This window comes from Myotis daubentonii, chromosome 9, assembly GCF_963259705.1.
Source record: "Myotis daubentonii chromosome 9, mMyoDau2.1, whole genome shotgun sequence".
Classification (NCBI taxonomy): Eukaryota; Metazoa; Chordata; class Mammalia; order Chiroptera; family Vespertilionidae; genus Myotis; species Myotis daubentonii.
In genome coordinates this window covers 18,460,808-18,482,569 of record NC_081848.1, presented here as the reverse complement: position 1 = coordinate 18,482,569, position 21,762 = coordinate 18,460,808, and the positions used below count along the sequence as shown (strand labels likewise).

Genomic DNA, 21,762 nt, shown 5'->3' with positions numbered 1-21,762 from the left:
GCGGCCTCTTTGGGCGGTGTTACATGGAGGTGCCTGTTCCATATCCATGCCCGATGTTAAGGAGACATTTGGAGATACAAGTCCGGAGTTTCAGAAAGAGGTTAGAGCCAGGGATTTAAAAACAAAAAAACATGGCAAGTAGATGGTATTTAAAACTAAAAAAACTTGTTAGGTATGAAATTGTGTGTCCTCCCCCCCCCATCCCCCCCCCCCCCATGTGATTGTATGTGGAGATAGAGCCCTTAAGGAAGTAATTAAGGATAAATGAGGTCATAAAGGTGGAGCTCTAGTCCAGAAGAACTGGTATCCTTATAAGGAGTGGGAGAGGCACCAGTACAAAACTCCTAAAAGGTCAAGTCAAAGGAAAATAAAGAAGAAACAATAAGATTTAGAAACATGGGCGCTTGCTTTTGACCTTGACAAGAGCGGTCTTAGTGGATTGATGCAGAGAGAAGTTTTACTGGAGCAGAAGGAGGAGAACATGTGAAATCAGATGGTGACTAAACAAGTCTTCACGATGTTTTGCTGTGAAGGGGAATAATAAATGGGATAAACAGAAGGTGATATGGAGCCCAAAGAAGTTTTTATGGATTTGTTATTCTTTGTTTTGTTTTTAGGATGGGAGGTAACCATGGATGTGTTTGTGTGAATGATCACGTAACGAAAATTAAGTAGAGAATCAAGTAGAAAGATGCAGGGGCGGGGGAGGGGGGGTGGTAAGAGATCAACTGAAGGACTTGTATGAATGCATATAAGCATAACCAATGAACAAAAGACACTGGGGGGGGGGGCGGTGGTGAGGACATGTGGCGGGGTAGGGGAGGCTGGGGGCAGGTCAATTGGGGGGAAAAAAGGAGACATATGTGCTACTATTTGTAATACTTTAAACAATAAAAAAATTCTTTGGAAAAAAACAAAATAAAATACGTTTCTTACAGAGAATAAAAAAATGATCTAATGCAGGTGAAAGGAAAATAAATGCAGAAGGTAAGTTCTTGAAGAAGTAGAGGAGGGGGAATCTAGGTGAAAGGTTTGATGTCTGGCAAAGTCGATGGTGTGAAAATGAAGGGATTGGCTCTAATTGCTTCTATTTTTCACATCCAAATATGAGGCAAGGTCACCAGCTAAGATGGGAATGGGAATGTATAATTTAGAGGTTAGAGGAGAAGGGATGGTATAGTTGTTTTTGAAAGTGGAAAAGTGAACACACTAGAGAAATTTCATATGACAGTCCAGGGAGAAAAGTCTTCTCTAAAAGGCTTCCATGCCAGAACCGGTTTGGCTCAGTGGACAGAGCGTTGGCCTGCGGACTCAAGGGTCACGGGTTCGATTCCGGTCAAGGGCATGTGCCTTAGTTGCGGGCACATCCCCAGTGGGGGGCGTGCAGGAGGCGGCTGATCGATGTTTCTAACTCTCTGTCCCTCTCCCTTCCTCTCTGTAGAAAATCAATAAAACATATTTAAAAAAAATAAAAATAAAAATAAAAGGCTTCCAGCTGACTTGCCTTCTATTTCTCCAGCCTACATGAACTTCAGATGTACCCCTCATCCAGGGACTAGAACTGCCTTCATTGAGAATATTGACCTCTATCTAATCTGAAAATTCATAACTCTCTTACTAAAGAAGAAGCCTGGGTAGGCAACCAACAGTATCTGCCATACTTTGCCAAGTTGCTAAGTGAAGAAAAAGAACATCATTATTTTAATTTGCACTTATTTTTTTGATAATTAGAAATACTGGTGGGGTGAGGGTGTTTTTCATTTGGTTGATTTTTTAATGTTTTTTCTTTTGTGAATTGGATGTTCATGTACTTTACCCAACTTTCTATTTTTAAATTGATTTTTATGAGCCTTTCCTGTATTCACAATAGCAATCCTTAATCTATTTTATTCATTTCAAAGTACATTTTCCAATTGTCATTTGGCTTCTTTGTTTGGTTATGGTGTTTTACATGTGCAGATGTTTTTATTTTCATCTGAATCTGTCAATTTTTTTCTCTCTTGAATGTCATGTCTAAAAAAAAATGTCTCCAGATAACTCCTATGGTGTCATGCTTTGAGGGACAACCCCAAATTTCTATAAATATTTACATATTTTTATAGTAAGTTTAGGATTTTATTATGTGTGTGTCTTTAATTCACCTGGAAATTGTTCTATGGTGTGAGTAGATTTGATTTTTTTCTAGGTATTTAGTCATTTACCTCAATGCAGCCCTGATGATGTTAGGCCTTTAATTAAATACTATCAGTACTGCCCCTACTCTCCTAACCTTAACTCCAAAATATGTCCAGATTTCCTGTCCTGGCATTCAATGCACTCAATGGCCTGACCCTATTTATTTCCTGCCCTATTTCATGGATTCTGATTTTCCTACTGGTTCAAACTGTACTCGGATGAGACCTAGGACATGTGTGAAACCCTCTGAGAACCATTTTGGCACAGAACAAGGGAGCCAAACAGGTAAGGACCTCAGCACTCACTCTCACTACAAGCACAGAAACTTCCCTTTCACCTGATTTACATGTTGATGCTTCCAGATAATAATTTTATTGAAGATTCAAATGCTTTATAAGAAAAAAATATATCTCTTTTCTAGATCAATTAATTCTTTTATGCAAGTCTCGCCATGTCTGCTTATCATAAATCAAGTTCCATAGAAAACAGACTTTGAGGCAGACATTTATCTATAAGAGATTTATTGAGTCATGTACCCTATAAAGCAGTAAAGGAAGTAGGACTAAGCAGAGGTGTTGGAACTAGGAGGCAGTTACACAGAGTCCAGTCAGTTAGAAGGAACTGAAGCTTGGGTGAGATGTCCCAAATTGAGGTCAGGGGGGCAGCATTGTCTGATCATTGGATTGTGGCTGCCCTGACAATAAGTGTAAACTTGGATAAAGAGCTTTTTTTGGTTGTGAGCATTCCCTGGAGAGAGACTCAAGAGATGTAAACCATCTACAGACCACAATTCCATCCGGTAGGGAAATGAGTACCTCATTTCTGCAAGGGGTTCCGGATGGCACACATAGCAAATGCACTTCTATGCACTGACTCAGGCTATTTTTATCAAGGATAACATTTGTCACCACCTCCAAATCCTACCCATTCGTTAATCCTAGCTGAAATACTATATCCTCTATTAAATATTGCCTGATTCTTGTCATTGTAAATAATATTTTTCTCCTCTAAATTTCAAGCCCTCTAACTATATTCCTCTTATGGTACGATGGCATTTATTTTCATTTACCTTCCATTAGAACTATTTCTTATTTTTAGTAAATTGAGACCTTTCCTGGGATACAGGTAATCAACTAGGACCTGGGGATACAGAATGAATAAAACAGCTATAATCCTCTTCATACTATATAATTGGAAGTTAAAGAGTTTACAGTAGTAAAAGAGCATGTAGAACAGAATTTAATTAAAACAAAGGCATCAGGGACTGACTCTAAAGAAGTGATAGCAAATGCAAAATAAAAAATAGAATAGCTCAGCGAAAGGAAGTGGTAGCATAAGGAGTGGGTTGCATTTAAGTAAAAGAAAGCTGCAAATGCTAACGTTGACATTTATGCAGCAAATATAAATATATTGATCTCTTCCTGTGTGCTGGACATCATCTCAGGTCTGGGTAGAGTTCCATCACTAAGCAAAACAAAAAAATTTTTTCCCTCCACCCCCTCCATTTAGCTTACATTCTTTCTAGAAAATGAAAGAATCCAATATAGCTAGTGTTTAGAGGACAAAGGAAAAAGGGGTTCAAGATGGGACAAGCTGGGCCTATAAAGGTAGGCAGAAGCAGATCACTACTAGTGGCTTGTTATGAATTTGAAGATGTTAATATCACAGGATCCGATCAGATTGCACTTTTTTCAGTTACGGTTTACTTTCAATATTATTTTGTATTGGTTTCAGGTGTACAACATAGTAGTTAGACAATCACATACTTTACAAAGTGTTCCCCCCTGATATTTCCAGTGCCCACCTGGCACCATACACTGTTATTGCAATATTATTGACTGTATTCCCTATGCTGTACTCATATTGCTTTTTCAATAATCACTCTGACTATAATATACATGTCCTGTCCCCCCCTACTATATTGTAAACTTTTAGAATATTACTCTGTAGCTAATAAGCATAGAGACCCTTTTTTAAATAATGGGCACCCAATAAATAATAACAATGGCTAACACTTGATTGTTTTCTATGTGCAGGAGACTGGTCTAAACATGTTCACTAATCCTCACAGCCCACCACCTCAGTTGACTGGCTGAATGGGAGGAGGTATGCTTATTCATTTGAAGCATTGGGACATGGACACACCTGAGACTCTACAGCAGCGGTTCTCAACCTGTGGGTCGCGACCCCTTTGGGGGTCGAATGACCCTTTCACAGGGGTCGCCTAAGACCATCGGAAAACATATATATAATTACATATTGTTTTTGTGATGAATCACTATGCTTTAATTATGTTCAATTTGTAACAATAAAAACACATCCTGCATATCAGATATTTGCATTATGATTCATAACAGTAGCAAAATTACAGTTATGAAGTAGCAACGAAAATAATTTTATGGTTGGGGGTCACCACAACATGAGGAACTGTATTAAAGGGTCGCGGCATCAGGAAGGTTGAGAACCACTGCTATACAGAGTGACTCTCTGTGCATGATAGAGGGAGAGGGAAGGAGCAGGGGGAAAAAATCAAAATGCCATACGTTCAGCTCCATATGCTTTCTTATTCAGACCTTATTCAAATGAAATCATTTTAAAATATTCACAGGGAACTACAAAGATTAAAAAAAAATACATGGACATGCTTGGCTGGTGTGGCTCAGTGATTAAGCATTGATCCTTGAACCAGGGGGTTACGGTTCAAATCCCTGTCAGGGCACATGCCTAGGTTTCAGCCTCGATCCCCAGCAGGTGTGAAGGAGGCAGCCCATGGATGATTCTCTCTCATCATTGATGCGTCTATCCCTTTCTCCCTCTCTCTTTCTCTCTCTGAAATCAATAAAACATATTTTAAAAAATCTATACTAATAAAAGGGTAATATGCTAATTAAACTGGGAGATTTTCCAGGAGACCAGTCAGGGAGGGCAGTTGGGGGCTATGAGGCTGGCAGGGGAGGGCAGTTGGGGACCATGAGGCTGGCCGGGGAGGGCAGTTGGGGGCCATCAGGCCAGCGGGGGCAGGAGGCAGTTGGGGATGAGAAGGCCGGCAGGCAGAGTGGTTAGGGGCAATTAGGCAGGCGGGCAGGTGAGTGGTTAGGGGCCAGCGATCCCAGATTGGAGAGGGTGCAGGCCAGGCTGAGGGAATGCCCCCCCCCCCTGCATGAATTTTGTGCACCAGGCCCTTAGTAAAAAATAAAAGAAAATATTTTTTTAAATACATGGACATGAAAATGGCTTGATCCTATAGTCAAGAAAGACTATATACACATTTGCACATCTTTGAAACCCTCACCATATCATCTGTTTTAATAATTATTGAAGCGTATGTCTATAGGACCTGATGAGCTGGTTTATCAAAATGACTGTGCTTTCTGAGGAGCCATTTATTACAAGCATAACAATCCCATGACACATCAACAATAGTCTATCCCTCTCAAAAAAATATATACATTTTTTAAAATCTCCAGAATGTGTCACCTGGGATCTATAAAGAGACCTGCCTGACTGGAGACCCCTCCCCCTCCTCCCAACACGCCCCGACATTGCAACACACAATGGAAGGACTCCCCTGTGGCCTGGAAAGAGTCTAACCGCCTGAGAAGTTAGATATTACACTTATGAAGGGGCACCAAGAAGCAGTCACAGACTGAGCCTCCCGAGTGTAGTCCTATTTCCAAACCAGAAGCACAGTGAGCCAGAGCATCTGAGAAGATGAGGAAAAGCAGTGAAGGTGTAAAGACGTGGCTGCTGGGCGAAGGGCGTCCCACTCCCAGTTAATATTGATAACTGGGACGGTGAGCTGAGGTGTTTTCCCGGGTGATGAGTGAGCTCTGAGGAACAGAAGATTTAAGCAAAAGTGTGGAAAATGTATTACAAGCAGATTCAGACTCCCCACAAGGGGAGGGGGACTCAGTCATGGGCTGCCCATGAAAGCCTTGTGTCCAGGGGCATATACTTGCTACAAGCCTACTTCTGTATTCATCCCTGTCGTCGCCGGATTGATTCCCTCAATTGTTTTTTTGCCTAGCAACTGACCTGAACTTCCCTGTTTCTATGTGTTCTTTCTCTGTTCCTATGCTGAACTTTCTCTGTTTCTATGCATTTTTACACCTTGTGACTGCAGGCCCTCCCTTGGTTTCCCATGCCTCCCGCTTTGAGTCCAGAAATATTTTATTATTTCTGCTTGGTTGGTTTCTGTGATTAGGCCAGCTCAAACTGCTGTGTCTGGCCCTGCCTGTGTTCCACCTGCCTTTGCTTCCCACTGGACCCCTGCCCTATCTGCCTGCGTTTCAAGTTAATCCTCTCAATATGGAGGATCTTCGACCAGAATTCCATTTTAATACAAAACAGCATTAGAGGTCCTTTCCTGCAAGCAATCCAACACAGTCAGTTCTTGGACTAAGTATAGGTTCAGGTATGGGGTTACCCATAAAGAAAAACGTATAAATAATCATCAAGAGCCACACCCTCCCCCACTTGAGCTTAGAGCCTTATTTCTGTGCACCAATTTCCCTAAGATTCAACGCCAGCTTGTCTCCAGCTTCTCCCTGGAAGGCGATAGGTCATAGCCCCCGCCCCCCTCCCCCGCCAGCCTTATCTCCCACTCAGTGCTGAAGGCAGGGTGGACTGATCTGAATTGGAAACTGGGGTCCCTTGCTTGATACCATTTCATAAACTTCATTTAAACAAGTGTAACCAGGATTTTGCAATAAAAAACATTTGTGTAGAAATCAAACAGGACAAGGAAGGCAAAGGGACTGCTTTCCCAACAGCCATAAAAAGCTTGAAGTTCATGTCAGAGACAGCAGCTCTGTCACAGAACAGAGACGTGTTCCAGCTCCTACTTGTTTATATCTTCCTGGGGCCATAACTCCACCCCACCCAGCCCCCCTCCACACCATCCCCTTGAGAGACAACTTCCAGAAAAAGGAGGCGGTCAGATTTAACCCTTTCCTTTACCACAAGGCCTTTTAACTGCCAGCAGAAATGTGACATGATGATGGACAGGCTGCTGCTCTACTGAACGTAGTCAAGGTCAATAAGCAAATAATAATAATATTCTTTAATCAGCACATACCAGGAACTGTGATAAGCACATACGTATATTTCCTCAATAAATTCTTGCAACAACCCAGTTGAGAAAACTGAGGCTTAGAGAAGGTAGCTTGCCAAGTTACCTTCACACAATTAGCAAATGACAGAGTGACGAGCAGATTGGCTTGATTCACCTTAAAATCTATGCTTTAGCCACAGTGCCACACTACCTACAAATTAAATCTATAAAATGTTATGGGTAAATACGCTTCTCAATCCTTAATAGCTCAAATGGTTTGAAATTAAATATACCCAGACAAGCAAGTGTGCCTCTGGCTAAACTTAATGCTTACAACAAAAATATAACTAGTTAACCTCATCAAATTGTCTTTTTCACACATAATACATAACATAGATCAGTAAAATCAGAATCATTGATTTATTTACTCAATAAATTTTTTTAAAATTTCCTCCTATGTAAACAATCACTAAGAATGCAATGTTAAATAGAATTATCAATCTCCGATCTCTTGAATTTTACGGGCTAGTGGAGATAAACATTAACTACAGAAAAACACAAATATTTAAATAATTGCGCATTGTTGTACTGCTCTGAGGGACAAGTATGTGTTATGAGAGAATAACCAGGAAAGCCATTATTGATTGGGTAGTCAGGAAGATCTCTAATCTGAAACCTACAGGTTGCACAAAAAGTAGCTGGGCTAAATGTGGAGGGGAGGAAGGTCTTCCAGGCAGACAACATACTTTCTACCAAGGCTCTGAGCAAGAAAAGAGTTTGGCTCTTTCCAGACCAGTGATCCCTGAACAAGGAACATGGGCGGGAGATAGGAAATGAGGCTGGAAAGGGAGAATGTAGAGTATCAGGAGTTTGGATTTGACCTTCGTGCAATGAAAACTCATTAAAGAATTCTCAACAGTGTAGTTTCAGAATCTGATTTATCGTTTTTAAAAGCTCAATCTGGCTGCTGTATGCAGAATGGATGTCAGGAGTACAAGAGTGGAAGAGAGGGACCAGTTAGGAAGTTTTACTTACAGTTATCCAAGCCAAAAGATAGTGGCTTGGACGCAAGTGGCAGCGGGGGAACCTGGAGAGGGGTGGACAGATTGTATACATATGTAGAAGGTTATAACATTTAATGATGAATTTGATATAGGAGAGGCTAGGACAGTGATGGCGAACCTTTTGAGCTCGGCGTGTCAGCATTTTGAAAAACCCTAACTTAACTCTGGTGCCGTGTCACATATAGAAATTTTTTGATATTTGCAACCATAGTAAAACAAAGACTTACATTTTTAATATTTATTTTATATATTTAAATGCCATTTAACAAAGAAAAATCAACCAAAAAAATGAGTTCGCGTGTCACCTCTGACACGCGTGTCATAGGTTCGCCATCACTGGGCTAGGAAGTGGATGGGATCAAAGATAAGTTCCAGGTTTCTAAATTGAGCAATAGGCCGATGGAGGCAGAGTGCAGCTTGAAAGGAGGGTGGGACTAGTAGGTACAATCAATGACTATTGTATAGACCCACTTCTCATTAATGTGTATGTGAATCGTCTGAGGAATCTTGTTACCGTGCAGTTTCTGATTCAGTAGGCCTGGGGTGAGACCAGAGACACTGCATTTCTCTAAGTTCCCAAGTGATAATGCTGTTGGTTCATCAACCGCATTTTGAGTAGCAAGGTTCTACTCTAGCAACACACAGGTTTGTAAACTTTTTGCCACATAAAAAACAAAACAAAAAACAAAAAAAAACCCTCTTTTTGTATTTAATTATTGTTATTTCCTAAAGAAAGGCTATTTTAATTACCAAAAGGTGAGAATAATTTTAAAATAAAGTTCTTTAATAAAGTTTTAATTTTAAAAAAAGTACATCACTCTTATTTTTCATTTAGCCACAGATGAAGTGAAATTTTTATTAGGAGCTGACTTTGAATACTGATCTAAATAAAACAACTTATTGATGAATGACATTTTTCAAGTTTCAAATAGCTATGATCATAGTCACTGTTTCATTCTTCTATAAAAGTCAAAAATCTATCATTATCAGCTTTGCGCAATGACAGTATCATAGCCAATGAGGTTTATCCGAGGTGCGATGATTTCTAATTGGAAAAAAAAAATCTATCATTATTTATCAGGAACATACAACCACCAGAATCAACCCAATATTGTTCTTGGTTTCTAAGTCTGTTTGGTAAATCTTTTCCAAATCACTAAAACCATAGAAAATTTACACCAAGTAGAACCACAGAAAGGGCTGCTTTGGAACATGGATATAATTTGATATTACAATTAGCTCCCTCTTCATTTTATTGAATGTTTTTATCAGATTTACTTTAGGTCAAATATGTGTGTATTCTAAATTAATCAGATAAAAGCTAGTAGCTTGGCAACTTTGAACAGTGACTAGAGAGCAAGTACATGGTCAGTGAGAACAGTAGTATTAAATTTTAGATAGATGAAAAGGAGCAAGCAAAGTTTAAATACATGAAATAAGAAGGTGACAAAAATTGTTCAATAAATTCCAACTGATTTGTAAGGGCTTTGTAGGCAGAATCAATATTTTATACATTTTGTAATTCCCATAATGCCTAGTATGTAGGGTATATGCTCATTGGCCAGAAGAATGGAATGTAAAACCTGAAGGAATAATAACAGCTAATGACAAAAAGATGTTTCACTTGGTAAAATTTTACAGTTAAATGAAATGAAGAGGAGCCAACACGAATAATTAATACATTTATCTTGTGCCAATTTACAATCTAATGAGGCAGTCAGTCGTGTGTGTGTTTTAAAGATGCTAAACTGAGGTTCGTAGAGAAAACAATCTTTTTTTATAATTTTTTATTGTTAAAATATTACATTTTCCCCCAACTGACCCCCTCCAGCCCACTGCAGGCCTTCAGCACCCATATCTGTGCCATGGGTTATGCATATAGCATACAAGATCTTCGGTTGATTACCTCCCACCCTCCCCCGCCTTCCCTCTGAGATTCCACACTCTGTTCCATGCTTCTATGCCTCTGGATCCACTCCGTTCATCAGTTTATTTTGTTACTTAGATTTCACATATGAGTGCAATCATGGGATATTTGTCTTTCTCTGACTGACTTATTTCACTTAGCATGATACTCTCCAGGTCCCTCCATGCTGTCTCAAAGGGTAAGAGATTCTTCTTTTTACTGCTGCCTAGTATTCCATGGTATAAATGTACCACAGCTTTTTTATCTACTCATCTACTGATGGGCGTTTGGGCTGTTTCCAGATCTTAGCTATGGTAAATTTGAGCTGCTATGAACATAGGGGTGCATATGTTCTTTCTGATTGGTGCTTCAGGTTTCTTAGGATATATTCCTAAAAGTGGGATCACTGGGTCAAATCGTAGTTCCATCGTTAATTTTTCTGAGGAAACTTCATACTGTTTTCCATAACGGCTGCACCAGTCTGCATTCCCACCAGCAGTGTGCAAGAGTTCCCTTTTCTCCACATCCTGGCCAGCACTTGTCATTTGTTGATTTGTTGATGATAGCCATTCTGACAGGTGTGAGGTGATACCTCATTGTCATTTTAATTGGCATCTTTTTGATGATCAGTGACACTGAGCATCTTTTCATATGTCTCTTGGCCATCTGTATGCCCTCTTTGGAGAAGTGTCTATTTAGATCCTTTGCCCATTTTTTAATTGTCTTCCTTTTGTTAAGTTGTATGAGTTCCTTATATATTTTGGATATTGACCCTTTATCGGATGTATCATTGCCAAATATGTTCTCCTGTACAGTGGGTTCTCTTCATGTTGTTGATGGCTTCTTTGCTGTGTAGAAGCTTTTTGTTTTGATGTAATCCCATTGTTTATTTTCTCCTTTGTTTCCTCTGCCTTAGGAGATGTATCTGTAAATATATTACTACGAGAGATGTCTGAGATTTTGCTGCCTATGGTTTCTCTTAGGATTTTTATGGTTTCATGACTTACATTTAGATCTTTTATCCATTTTGAGTTTATTCTTGTGTATGGTGTAAGTTGGTGGTCTAGTTTCTTTTTTTTTTTTTTTTTTTGCATGTATCTGTCCAATTTTCCCAAACCCTTTATTGAAGAGACTCTTTTGACTCCATTGTATGCTCTTACCTCCTTTGTCAAATAATAATTGAGCATAATGGCTTGGGCTTGGGTTGATTTCTGGGTTCTCTGACCTGTTCCATTGGTCTATATGCCTGTTCTTGTGCCAGTACCAGGCTGTTTTGATTACGTTGGCTTTGTAATCTGGTATTGTGATTCCTCCTTTGTTTTTCTTTCTCAAAATTACTGCAGCTATTTGGGGGTCTTTTTTGATTCCATGTAAATTTTTGTAGTATTTGTTCTAGCTCTGTGAAATATGCCATTGGTATTTTAATAGAGATTGCATTGAATCTGTAGATTGCTTTGGGTAGTATGGACATTTTAATGATGTTGATTCTATCAATCCATGAACATGGTATATTCTTCCACTTGTTTATATCTTCCTCTATCTCTGTTTTCAATGTCCTGTAATTTTCCGAGGACAGATCTTTTGCCTCCTTGGTTAAGTTTATTCCTAAGTATCTTAATTTTTTTGTTGCAATGGTAAGCGGTATTGTTTGTTTAGTTTCTCTTTCTGAGAATTCATTATTAGAACAATTGTTTCTAACTCAATGTCTCTAGAGCAGCGATTTTCAACCTTTTCCATCTCATGGCACACATAAACTAATTACTAAATTTCTGTGGCACACCAAAAAATAAATTTTTTGCCAATCTGACAAAAAAAAGTAGGTAAAATTTTGATTCATTCACACCAGATGGCTATTGTTTTGTTGGCTGTTGTCATTTTTTAATTTGACAATCTAAGGGGAAATAGGTCAGTGCCCCTTACTAAATAGTCAGGTATGACATGTCTTAAAAATTCTTGCAGCACCCCAGTTGAAAATCGCTGCTCTAGAGAATAACCATAAATTGAGATATGTCAACTCAAACCTTATTTCCTATAAACACAAACTATATATTGAGATTCTGCTATTAGAAGCCCATATGAAAATAGCCATTAATATTAATGACTGCCATACATTGCAAGTTTTAGTGTCATTCATTGTGGTAATCACTTCATACCAAGTAACTAATTTAATCTTCATGATAACCTCAGGAGGTAAAAAAAATTTTATCTTCAATTTACAGATGAGGCAACCCAGTAGAGCTAGAATTGGGTTTCTGATCTGACTTCATTTCCGTGCTATTAAACATAGGTATATTATGAAAATACCAAAACTGATCATAAAAATCAATAAAGATAAAAGAAACCACAAACTTATGTGAAATTAAACACAATATGAGAACTGCTTTGTAAATATGAAAGGTTGTTTTCTCCCCATATATACTTGTCTGGCCAAAGTTTGTTAAAGTGAAATTTAGACTGAAGACATCTTTATCTGGTAAATCTCCCTGTGAAAAATATTCTTTATTTCTCTGAAAACTAGAAAAAAATTAATCTCTGTAATTATGGGTATTTGTACTCTTTTTGCTTCTTTGTTGTTTTTTTCTCTATTAAACGTGTTGTTTCTGTGATTTTTTTTAAATTTAGAGATCATTGGGAGATACTAAAAAAAAAAAAAAAAAACATTGTCAAGCTTGAATTAATAAAGGTTGTATAGACAGAATATATACCATTCATGTATATTTAAGTGACAACTAACAATTAGAAAACTATCAATTTCCAAGTAAACACTGAACTTTAAGACTATGCACTCAAAATATAATCACTGATTATAAGGTTGAAAAAAAGATGATGAATTTCATCAACACAATAAAATGATTTACTTTTGAATAATGGAAAAAAATAAGCAAAGAAGTTCCTAAACTTAAATTAGTATCTTAAACCCAAAATGAAAATAACTATATTTTTATTTTGGGATTTAAAATAAAACACAAAGAGCACATATATCAAACTTCATCACATTGTACATTTTAAGTATGTGCAGTATATCAATTATATCTCAATAAAGTTGGAAAAACCTGGAAAAAAATTACTATGTGGTTAGGTCCTGTGGAAAATGCTTTTATAAAGTATTAAGCAGAAATAGTCACCAGATTTTTTTTTAAGGGCCATTTCAATTCAATGGATTAGAAATCTTCAGTCTGCTTACAGAGCTAGGTTAAATGGGAAACCATGTAGAAAAAATTAAAATGAGCTTAAAAAATTATTTTTGAGCTGAATCATGGACATACTAATAAATGTGAGACTATTTCCATGAGTCTATGTCGGCAAAAAAGCAAACATGGCACATAAAATAAACTTAATTGTGCTTCATTAAAATTAAGAATTTCTGATCATCAAAGCTACGAACAAGCTACAGACAAAAAGGAAAATATTTGCAACACATATAGGGTGTCCCCCCCCCCCAAAAAAAATGTATACACCTTTAGCAGCTGATGGCTGTAGATTCTATTACATTTTGAAAATTAAATGTATTTTAACAAACACTGCCTTTATAGTGTGTATGAATGTTTGGAGGGACACACTGGACTTAAATTATAAACTTCCCTTAAATAAGAAAAGACTGACAACCTTTCATGGGCAAAACACTTGACTAAGCACTTCCCTGAAGAAGATACCCAACCCATCACTATGCATATAAAAAAGTGCTAGACAACAGACAACAGTAACTATCAAGGAAACGCAAACTTAAACATCACAATGAGAAATTAATACAACCTCACCAGCATGGGCTGTTTGCAAAAATGCAGAACAACTGGAAATCTCACATTGCTCGTTGGCGTGTAAGTTGATCTACGTTAGAAAACTTCTGGCAGTATCCAGTAAAGCCAGTGTGCCCTATGGCTAAGCACTTCCAAGCGCGGATATATTCCCAAGGGGAATGAGTGCATCATCCCAGCAAAAGACATGCGCCCTGCTCTGGCCCCACCGCTTAGTTGGTTGGAGCCTCTTCCCAAAAGGTTGTGGGTTCTAGTCCCCGTCAGGGCATACATACACCTAGGTTTCGGGTTTGATTCCCAGTTGGGGTGCGTACTGGAGGCAACCCATCGATGTTTCTCTCCTCTCTCGTTCTCCCTCCCTCTCTCTCTACCTTCCTCCCTCTCTCAAAACATATCCTCAGATGAAGATGTAAAAAAAAAAAAAGGCAAGCACCCAATGTGTGTGACTGCTTCTAGAATACCCTCAGAGTGTAAACAACCCAAAAGGATAAACTGGTTTAGTAATACAATGGAGTACTAATCAACGTGAAATATATATATATATATATATTCTCAGTGTGTGTGTTTCTCTCTCCTGCTGCTGTGGACAGGGATAATCAAGATCAGTCCTTGAAGACTAGGGGGAAAGGAAAGCGGATTAGCAAAGAGGTGGGAAAAAACGATCCCCACATTCCGAAGCCAGATCCACCGCAACTAGACAGAACAAGAATGATAGATACAAAAGGTCATTTTTCAACACAAAATAAGAATTGTGTGTCTATTAAAGAGCCTATTGCACTGTGGTGTGTATGTCAACATTGCTTTAGCCTTCCGATGTCCCTTTACAAAAAGCCAGATGGTAAAGCCATAGTTTCCCCGGTAGGTGGTCACGCCGTCATAGGCATTTGTCTTCCAAAATAGATAAACCTAATTAACTCAGAATAATTTTTCTCCAGAAATGTTTGAGTCATCACACTTAGATAACTATAAATCCAAGATTACCACCACCTTTGAGACTAGGAATGCAACCCACGCACAGTTTTTATTATCAGGAGCTCATTCCTACAAGAATGCATTGGCAGTTTTTCTAGTGATCACAGCCGCTAGGCCGGTGGGTGGAGGAGTGTGAGTGCTGGGGCCCTGCCCGCCCGGAGCTGGGACCGAGGGCCCGGCCGGGGAAGACGCGTGGCCCCGCCCCCGCCCCGCCCCCACGGCGTCGGCCTCCGCGTCTCTATGGAAACGGCGCCCACTTCGGCGCCGCGGGGACCACGATGGCGGCCGGGGAGCCGGGCGATTTGGGCGGCTACTGCTTCAGATTTCTGCCCCAGAAAACCTTCGCGTCTCTGAGCACGCAGGAGACCCCCAGCCGGCTCCGCCAGTGGTGAGGGGCCGGGGGGTGAGGAGGAGCGCCCCTGGGCCTTCGCGGCTGTGGAGACGCGGGCCGGCGTCGGGGTGTCGGGGCGGACGGGGCGGGGCGGCCCCATCTTGAACGGGACCCCGAGGGCCGGTGACACGCGCAGGGGCGGACTCCGGGGGTGGGACTGGCCGCTGTGCCTTCGGAGGTGCCGGCCCCAAGCTGACTTTCCCCTCCTGTGCTCCAGGTCCATGCTGGGCAGAGTCGCGGCCCAGGCGTTCGGGTTTGACCAGGTGTTCCGGGCCTACCGGAAGGACGACTTCGTCATGGTTGGTATGGGGGCTGGAGAGCTTCCGGGGTCCCTGCCGGAGTTCAGTCCCCCACTTGGGCGTAGATTGTATGAACGCTCCACCGCGCAGGGACGTTGTTTCTTGGAGTTGGAGAATAGCAAGTGATAAGTTTTTAAAGGAACTTCTACTTTTCCCATCACCATACATTATTAGCTCAATTTTGGAAAGTCGGCCTCTGTTTTTAATAGGCACATCTCAGTTTTGAGTATTTATTAACCCAGCTTTATCCCCAGCTTTCATCACTAGGCTTAGCTTCAAATTACTTTTGTTTGGGCAAACCCAATCTGTCTTTGAGAAAACAGGCTCGAAGAGCAGTCCCAAATGAGGAAGCAAAAAAATAATAATAATAAAATAAAAGTTGTTAGCTACTAGAAATAAGTGGTTTGAAAAGGCCAAAGCTCACTTGAAACAAGTTCTGGTGTGTCCGTTAAAATTAAGTCACATTATTTTTAATTCTTGGGTTTTTTCCTCAGTCAAATGGAAAAAAACGGTCATGGTCTGTGATACGATCTTTGCTGTTCTTGTCCTTCGGGCACTGATTTATTCAGTCATCCACCAGCACTTCCTGAGGGCCCACCATGTGCTAGAAATGTTGTCAGGTGCTGGGGATACAAGACCCAACAAGACCGACAGGAGCCTGGCTTTCAGGGATTCCACGGGCCTGTGGCAAGACTGTCAGTAAACAAAAATCCGATCCTCCCAGAGAGAGCGAAGGAAATAGTAGCCTACTGAGTACATCGGTGTATTGACTGTGAGGGTATGTTAGGTTCCCAGGACTGTTGCACCAAAGTCTCACAAAATAAGTGGCTCAATACAACAGAAATATATTATCTCGCAGTTTTAGGAGCCAAAGTCCAAAATCAAGGTGTCGGCAGAGTGATGCTCCCTCTGAAATCTGTAGAGAAGAATGCTTCCTTCCCTCTTCCTCGCTTCCAGTGGTGGCCAGCCATCCTTGGCACGCCTTGGCTTGCCACTGCACAGCTTTCATCTCTACCCACGTCAGCATCCCTTAGCCGTCTGTCTTCATGTGTCTGTGTCTGTGTCTCTTTTTATAAGAACACCCTACACTAATTACATCTGCAACAACCCTGTTTCCAACTAAGATCGCTTTCTGAGGTTCTAGGAAGGACATGAGTTTTGGTGGGCACACAAATTCAACCCTTAACAGAGGGTAAGTGGGTTAAATGTCTATTTCTCTTTCCCTAAAATAGTGTTATAATGTTAACATAATATGCTAATATAAGGCTACTGATGATGACATGAATGCTGTGTCTCAAATATTCATGGTTAGATTTTAATAGTTTTATATTTTTCATTTATACCAGTACTGGCTCTCAATAATTTAAAAAAAAAATCAGAATTTAATTCACTGAATTTGAGAGTGTTATAAAAAAAATTTTAAATATATTTTTATTGACTTCAGAGAGGAAGGGAGAGGGAGAAAAACATCAATGATGAGAGAGAATCATTGATTGGCTGCCTCCTACACACCCCTTACTGGGGATTGAGCCTGCAATCCAGGCATGTGCCCATGACCGGAATCAAACCTGGGACCCTTCAATCCACAGGCTGACGCTCTATCCACTGAGCCAAACCAGCTAGGGCACAAAATTTTTAATGTAAGTCACTTATTCAGTAAGTATTTATTGAATACTTACTATGTCCCTGCTCAGGGGTGTTAAAAAGATTTGATCCCAGCTTGCAAAACATATACAGTTTGGAAGCTAGAAATGTAAAATACTCTCTACAATGCAATAAAATAATTGCTATAATGGAGGATATATCAGGTATCTTAGGCAAGGAAAAAAGACCACTCCATGGGGAAGGGCATTTGTGTTGGGAAAAATTTCATGGAGGAGAGTGTAGCATTCATATGGGTTGTATATTAGACACAATTCCTCAATAGATTCAAGACTCATTCATAAAGCACAGCCAATTTTCTTAAAACCAGGCGATTTTTTTTCTTCATGTTTGTTAACCCTAATTTATTTTTCCTATGAGGTAGACGCTATTATTTCCATACTAGAGGCCCAGTACACGAATTTGTGCACAGGTGGGGTCCCTCAGCCTGGCCAGCAACCGAGGCCGATGGGGGCCATCTTGCCCAGTCCTATCTGGGCCTATCGGGGGCTGGCCAGCCGGGGGGAGGGACCGCAGGAGCTTGGCCAGCCACCTGAGGTTGGCTGTGGGAGCGCACTGACCACCAGGGGGCAGCTCTGGCATTGAATGTCTGCCCCCTGGTGGTCAGTGTGCATCATAGCTACCAGCCAGTCGTCCTGTGATAACAGTCGCTTAGGCTTTTATATATAGCAGCAGTTCTCAACCTGTGGGTCGCGACCCCTTTGGCAGTCGAATGACCCTTTCACAGGGGTCGCCTAAGACCATCCTGCATATCAGATATTTACATTATGATTCATAACAGTAGCAACATTACAGTTATGAAGTAGCAACGACAATAATTTTATGGTTGGGTCACAACATGAGGAACTGTATTTAAAGGGCCAGAAGGTTGAGAACCAATGATATATAGAGATTCCAATTAAAAGAGATGTACTCATACAATCATCATTGTTACTTGTGTAACTAACTTGGAGGAAATAAAGCATTGTGGCTAAGAGCATGACCCAGGAGGGGATTTGAATCTTCAGGGCCCCTCACTGGCTCAAGCTCCTCAGTTGCAGAAACCCTTTCCAAGGAACTCCAAGAGACTACAAATATGGTCACATGGTCATATGCTTTTGAAATTTTTCAAAAATAGGTGTTTTTGTATTCTTAAAGCCCCTAAAATTGTATAACTTAAGCCCTATAAATCTAGATTCTTTCGATTTGTCCTCTAGTCAGATTCTGACTGCCACTTAATAAGCTATACAACATAGGGCAAGTTACTTAACCTTCCTCAGCCTCCATTTTTCTGCAAAATGATCATATGCTTGAAAGTATTTTTTTAATCTATACTAATAAAAGAGAAAAATGGTAATTGGCGTACGACGATACCCTTTTCATTGGCTAATCAGGGCTATATGCAAATTAACTGCCAACTAAGATTGGCAGTTAACTGCCAACAAGATGGCGGTTAATTTGCATATGTAGGCACAATGCAGGGAGGTGAAAGGGAAAGCAGGAAGAAGCCCCCTGCCACTGACAGTGATCGGAAACCCAGGGGGGAGCTAAGAGCTGGGGGGCAGGGCAAAGGCGGCCCTGGGGCCGCCTTTGCCCTGCCCCCCAGCCATGATTGGAGAATCAGGTGCCTTTTCTGCCCTGGCCAGTGATAGCAGGAAGTAGGGGTGGAGCCAGCGATGGGAGCTGGGCACGGTCGAAGCTGGCAGTCCCAGGAGCTAGGGGTCCCTTGCCTGGGCCTAAAGTGAAGCCCACGATCGCGGGGCCGCTCAGCCAGAGGCTTCCTGCAGGGGCAGGGGCAGAGCCCGCACGATCGTGGCACCCCCCCCGCTGCCACTGCAGGTCCCCGCTGCCCGGGCGGGATGCCTAGGCCAGAGGCGTCAGGCCTGGGCAAGGGGCCGATCCTGCGATTGGAGGGTGATGGGGGTCAACGCCTGAGGGCTTCCCAGTATGTGAGAGGGGGCAGCTAGGCTGAGGGACACTCCCCCCCCCCACACACACACACACCCAGTGCACAAATTTCGTGCACCGGGCCCCTAGTATTAAAATAATGTTGAGTTGCTGATAGAATTGTTATGAAGATTAAAGAAAATAATATAGAAAAATATTTCATAAATGCCTGGCTCGTATTGTTAATATTTGTATACTACTTTACAAAGTGTTTTTTTCTTTTTTTTTTGTTAATCCTTACCTAAGGATATTTTTCCATTGATTTTTAGAAAGAGGGGAAGACAGAAAGATATATCTATGTGTGAGAAGCACTTCAATTGGTTGGCTCCTGCATGGGCCCTGGGGCCCGGCCTGAGGAATCGAACCCGGGACCCTTTGGTTTGCTGGTCTATCCACTGAGACAAACCGGCTAGGGCAGTGATGGCGAACCTATGATGCGTGTCAGAGGTGACACGCGAACTCATTTTTTTGGTTGATTTTTCTTTGTTAAATGGCATTTAAATATCTCTATATATAAAGGCCTAAGCAACCATCTGACCGTTAGCTATGACGCACACTGACCACCAGGGGACAGATGCTCAACATAGGAGCTGCCGAGCGACAGCAACTTTGTAGAGTGCCCTCTCTCATTCTGGGACCCCTCGGGGAATGTCAGACTGCCAGTTTTGTCCCGACCCCCACAGGCCAGGCCGAGGGACCCCACCTGATGGAGGGACCCCGCTCACTCCGCAGATGCCCTTCGAGCCCCGGTCACCCCAGGTGCTGCCGGCTAGGGAGGGACCTAGGGAGGTTGGCTCCAGGGCGTGTCTGGCCCATTTAGCCCAGTCCTGCCCTGCCGGCCACCTTCTAATTAATTTCCTTTCAATGTGCATGAATTCGTGCACTGAGCCTCTAATATAAAATAAATATCAAAAATATAAGTCTTTGTTTTACTATGGTTGCAAATATCAAAAAATTTCTATATGTGACATAGCACCAGAGTTAAGTTAGCGTTTTTCAAAATGCTGACACGCCGAGCTCAAAAGGTTCGCCATCACTGGGCTAGGGCCAAAGTGTTTTTCTATAGCAATAGTGACTACTGTTTGCCAGATTAGCTTTCATCACTTTTTACACATTTGTCACTAACCTTTTCAACAATCTGGTAAATTTGGTGTTTTGATCCCCATTTTATAGCTTAGGAAACTAAAGCTCAGAATAGTTAGATAATTTGTGCAACAATGCCCAGCAAATGGCAGAATCCAGGCCTTCAGACTTAAACATCCATGTCATTTCTACTACAAAACCTCATAGCTGAACAAAGGGTATTGTTAAACTAGAATTCCAGATCCTGGATTTTTCTTTTCAGTTTAAAAATGAATTCTGTTCCAAAGTTCATTTGTGAGGTAGTAAATGGGTGGAAAGAAGGAAGGGAACATTCATCCAGCAAACATTCTTTTAGTTCCTAGGTCTGTGCTGATGAACAAGATAGTTAAGGCAAGGGGAACACCAAAGATCTCATTGCAGAGTGAACAGTGATAGCAAACAAAGCGTGTGCACAGGTACTGTGGTGGCACAAACGAGAAAGTGACTTTCTGACTGCAGTGGTCAGAGGAGGGTTTACAGAAGTCACTTGAAAGAAGTGGAGAAGTTTGTCACGTGGACAAAGTGAGGAAACAGTGTTAGACAGATGGGTGGGGCAATATTTTAGAAGACCTCTTGAGCCATGCAAAGGAGTTTGAGCTTTAGCTAGCTAATGAGGAGTAACTGAAAGGTTTTTAGCAAGACAATAAAATGTAAAATACTGAGGTCAGTGTGGTAGAATGTGGAGGGTACATTGTTAGGACTGAGTCTGGAAGCAATGAGACCAAATTGGAAAGTGCTTCTCAATTATGATGATGTTCTCAATTAAGACAATAGCACCAAGTTAAAAACAACAACAAAACACCATCATGGCTTGAAGAGATGTTTATGAAAAAGGCAATACACAAGGACTGATAAAATATTCAGAGTAAGGCACTAAGTTTCCCATTTGGTTGACTGGAGTGTCAGATGATGCAAACAAACAAAATGAATTCAGTTTTAGGCGTGCTAAGTTTGAGGTGTATCAAAGTGGCCATATCCTAGATGGGTGGATATAAGGTCTCACTTTGAGTCTTAAGAGAGCACCGGGCTCAGTATACAGTGTTGGCATCCTCATCATGGGGCTGGGGATAATGGGAGGGGAATCTTTCACAGAAACTGCAAGGACGCTCCTTAATTTACAGGGCTCTCCCGAAGACATGCACAACATGTCTGCTTACATTTCATGACCAGACTGCATACATCTCATGGTTACAGCCACAGAGACTAGAAGTGCAGACTTTTAGCTGAGCACCTACATGACTAAACAAATTGTGATTTCTTAAGGGAGAGGAGAGAATTGACATTGGATTAGAAACCAGCAGTGTCATATAGATAAAAATATGAAATGTTATATTTCACATGTGTGGCATACAGTAGACATACATTAAGAATTATATAGAGCCCTAACTGGTTTGGTTCAGTGGGTAGAGCGTCAGCCTGTGGACTGAAGGGTCCTGG

The 21,762-nt window shown here is 41.1% G+C and overlaps 1 protein-coding gene, 1 long non-coding RNA gene and 1 pseudogene across 3 annotated transcripts in view; all 3 read left to right on the top strand.

Moving 5' to 3' along the window:
• Positions 1-336: 336 nt before the first annotated feature.
• LOC132242038 (uncharacterized) lies at positions 337-5,041 on the top strand. 2 transcript variants are annotated; one of them, XR_009454543.1, is made up of 3 exons: positions 337-560; positions 939-987; positions 4,212-5,041. It is a non-coding gene; the product is annotated as an uncharacterized LOC132242038 (long non-coding RNA). The 2 variants fall into 2 exon arrangements; XR_009454542.1 differs by lacking the exon at positions 4,212-5,041 and adding an exon at positions 1,520-1,837.
• Positions 5,042-9,280: 4,239 nt separating this feature from the next.
• On the top strand, positions 9,281-9,446 carry LOC132242495 (U4 spliceosomal RNA; annotated as a pseudogene).
• Positions 9,447-15,120: 5,674 nt separating this feature from the next.
• CFAP300 (cilia and flagella associated protein 300) overlaps positions 15,121-21,762 on the top strand; it is a 35,914-nt gene continuing 29,272 nt past the window's right edge. The window contains exons 1-2 of the mRNA XM_059708051.1: positions 15,121-15,313; positions 15,534-15,615. Of these exons, the coding sequence (XP_059564034.1) occupies positions 15,204-15,313; positions 15,534-15,615 (192 nt within the window). The 5' untranslated portion in view covers positions 15,121-15,203. The remainder of the gene's footprint in view (positions 15,314-15,533; positions 15,616-21,762) is intronic.